At 35.9% G+C, this 2,170-nt stretch overlaps 1 protein-coding gene across 1 annotated transcript; it reads right to left on the bottom strand.

Moving 5' to 3' along the window:
• Positions 1 to 1,000: 1,000 nt before the first annotated feature.
• On the bottom strand, positions 1,001 to 1,764 carry Obp99b (Odorant-binding protein 99b). Its single transcript, XM_017617467.1, has 2 exons — positions 1,555 to 1,764; positions 1,001 to 1,471 (listed from the first exon to the last, which is right to left on the bottom strand). The coding sequence occupies exons 1-2, from the start codon at positions 1,591 to 1,593 to the stop codon at positions 1,058 to 1,060; spliced, it is 453 nt and encodes a 150-aa protein (XP_017472956.1). The 5' UTR covers positions 1,594 to 1,764; the 3' UTR covers positions 1,001 to 1,057.
• Positions 1,765 to 2,170: the final 406 nt, after the last annotated feature.

Raw genomic sequence — 2,170 nt, 5'->3', positions numbered from 1 at the left:
CGTGGCACCGCCCACTTGTGATTACATATATGTATCTCGCTAACCGTTCTAGCAATTTGTACCAAACTCGGTATGATTATTGTGCTTGCCACATAAAAGCAAACCGTTGAAAATTGTTGTAATCGGTCTTAAATTACGGCCGCTTTTCATATAACAATAAATTTCAGAAATGCTTGAAATTTCAATATGTCGAAATTTAAGGACGCTAATTTACTTAAAATATATACACCCCGGCTTATCATGTAGCGGTAGCTTTCGGCAAGGTGGAAAACATATCTTTAATACTTGCGCCGGGTATTTAATGTTCGGCTCCGCCCGAACTTAGACTTTCTTACTTGTTTTTTTTCAATCTCAACTTTTTGGTGTAGATTTAATCCGATTTGAAATGAATTTTTCTGCTTTGTTGACATTTTTTAAACACACAAACAATACACAACTCACAAAAGCAAACGCTCACAACGAAAAAAAATTCAAGGAATACCCGTAAACAAATTCAGCTCCGACTTGTTTTCGTTGTCAAACAAATAGTTGGTTTGATAAATTTATAAGCCCAGAAAGGTTAACCCAAAAGTTAGCTCTTTAGGGCGTTATGTGAATGCTGAAATTCGGTTAACTTAGCCGAGCGATGAAATTTTTCGCGAGTTAACTTTACCGCGATTCTACTATATGTAAATATTTACATATATTCCTGATAAATCAGCCAAACCTAAAAGGAGGAAGTACATTAGCAACAGCTTCTCATAAAAATACAATCGCCGTTAGGAGTCGGCGTAAAACTGTGGGTCCCTCCCCTTTGTGTAACAACATCAAGGCGCACACTACAAATCGGAGGAGAAGCCCGGCCAAACACTAACATATGTGTAAGCGCCAATCTATTATTATTATTATTATTATTATTAATCAGCAAAGGTAGTCATTGACCGAAATTTGCTAGACCGATTTTAAAAATATATGCATACCGCCTAATGAAATATCGAAATGTAAAGAAAAATACACTGAATTTGTTTTAATATTCCAAATGCCTTACTTCATTTTTATGTATGTATGTCTGTCCATTTCAATCCGATACAAAGCTTTGCTTTACCAATGTTAAATTATTATTAATTAAACAAATGCCACCACGATATGCCCGAATACACGAGTCATCGGAATCAGCACCTTCTTTTGCGCAACTTTCAATTGTTTTATGCAAGTCATCAAAGTGGTCAACCTTGTCTCCAGCTACTTGATGATGCACCTTATGAACATCAAATCCCTTCTCATCATCATAGAGTCCTAATTCCTCGAAAATACACTTCAAATAACAATGAGTTTTCTCATCATCTGGATACTCCCACTTTTTGTATTTCTCAACGAGATCATCTGCTATGGTCAACTTTGAGACACAATGATCGCGGGCATGTGCAAGATCCTCCTTACTCTTAACCACATAGTCGGCGTGATGCTCGGAATGATCGTGATAGGCCAACACCTGGTAATGGAAGCAGATTTTTTTATAAAAACATAAGTAAATACATAACTTATTCACACATGGATTATTATTTTGATACTCACCACAACAATCAATGAAAGGAAAGCGATGAAGTACTTCATGATACTCTGTTATGCACTCAGTGAATCAAATGGAGCAACTGCTGTGCTGTATTTGCGGATTTGCGGCTTTTATAGCTCGAAATAAATGCAGAAGAAAAGAAGGCAAAGGCAATTGACAACGATGAGGCAACGATAGCGATATTCAAACAACATCCGATGCCCTTTAGTGATAATGATTTCAACGGGGTCCCTTTAAATTCATTTTCCATCGCATTTTTGATATGCAATTAAGTACCTAATACATACTTACATATACATATTATTATTCCGTTGCGTTTTTATTCATGTAACTGCAAAGCAATAAAATAATTAGTGAAGCCACCAATCAGTGATGCCAACTGTTTTAAGGCTAATTCCACCAAAACTCCTGCAAAAATCCCCCATTTTAAATGGTATTCCCCCAAAATAACTTTTCCTATTTAAGACACTTCATTCTCATTTTATGAAAAAAAAAAACATTTAATTATAATGAGATATCATATTAATGATATATCTTCGGTAATTTTCATTTATGCGTCCGGACTATGTTGCTACAACCTTCTGCGTAAGAAGAGCTACGCGCTACCGTGCCAACTAT

The sequence above is a fragment of the Rhagoletis zephyria genome, unplaced genomic scaffold, assembly GCF_001687245.7.
Source record: "Rhagoletis zephyria isolate East Lansing unplaced genomic scaffold, Rhagoletis_zephyria_1.1 Rzeph_scaffold_01414, whole genome shotgun sequence".
Classification (NCBI taxonomy): Eukaryota; Metazoa; Arthropoda; class Insecta; order Diptera; family Tephritidae; genus Rhagoletis; species Rhagoletis zephyria.
The sequence above is the reverse complement of the archived record's forward strand: the minus strand, read 5'-3'. Positions and strand labels throughout refer to the sequence as shown.

Coding starts and splice junctions, on each gene's coding strand:
- Obp99b (XM_017617467.1), bottom strand. CDS start 1,593: ATGAAGTACTTCATCGCTTTCCTTTCATTGATTGTTGTG. Junction 1,472..1,554: donor TCCTTTCATTGATTGTTGTG/GTGAGTATCAAA, acceptor TTCCATTACCAG/GTGTTGGCCTATCACGATCA.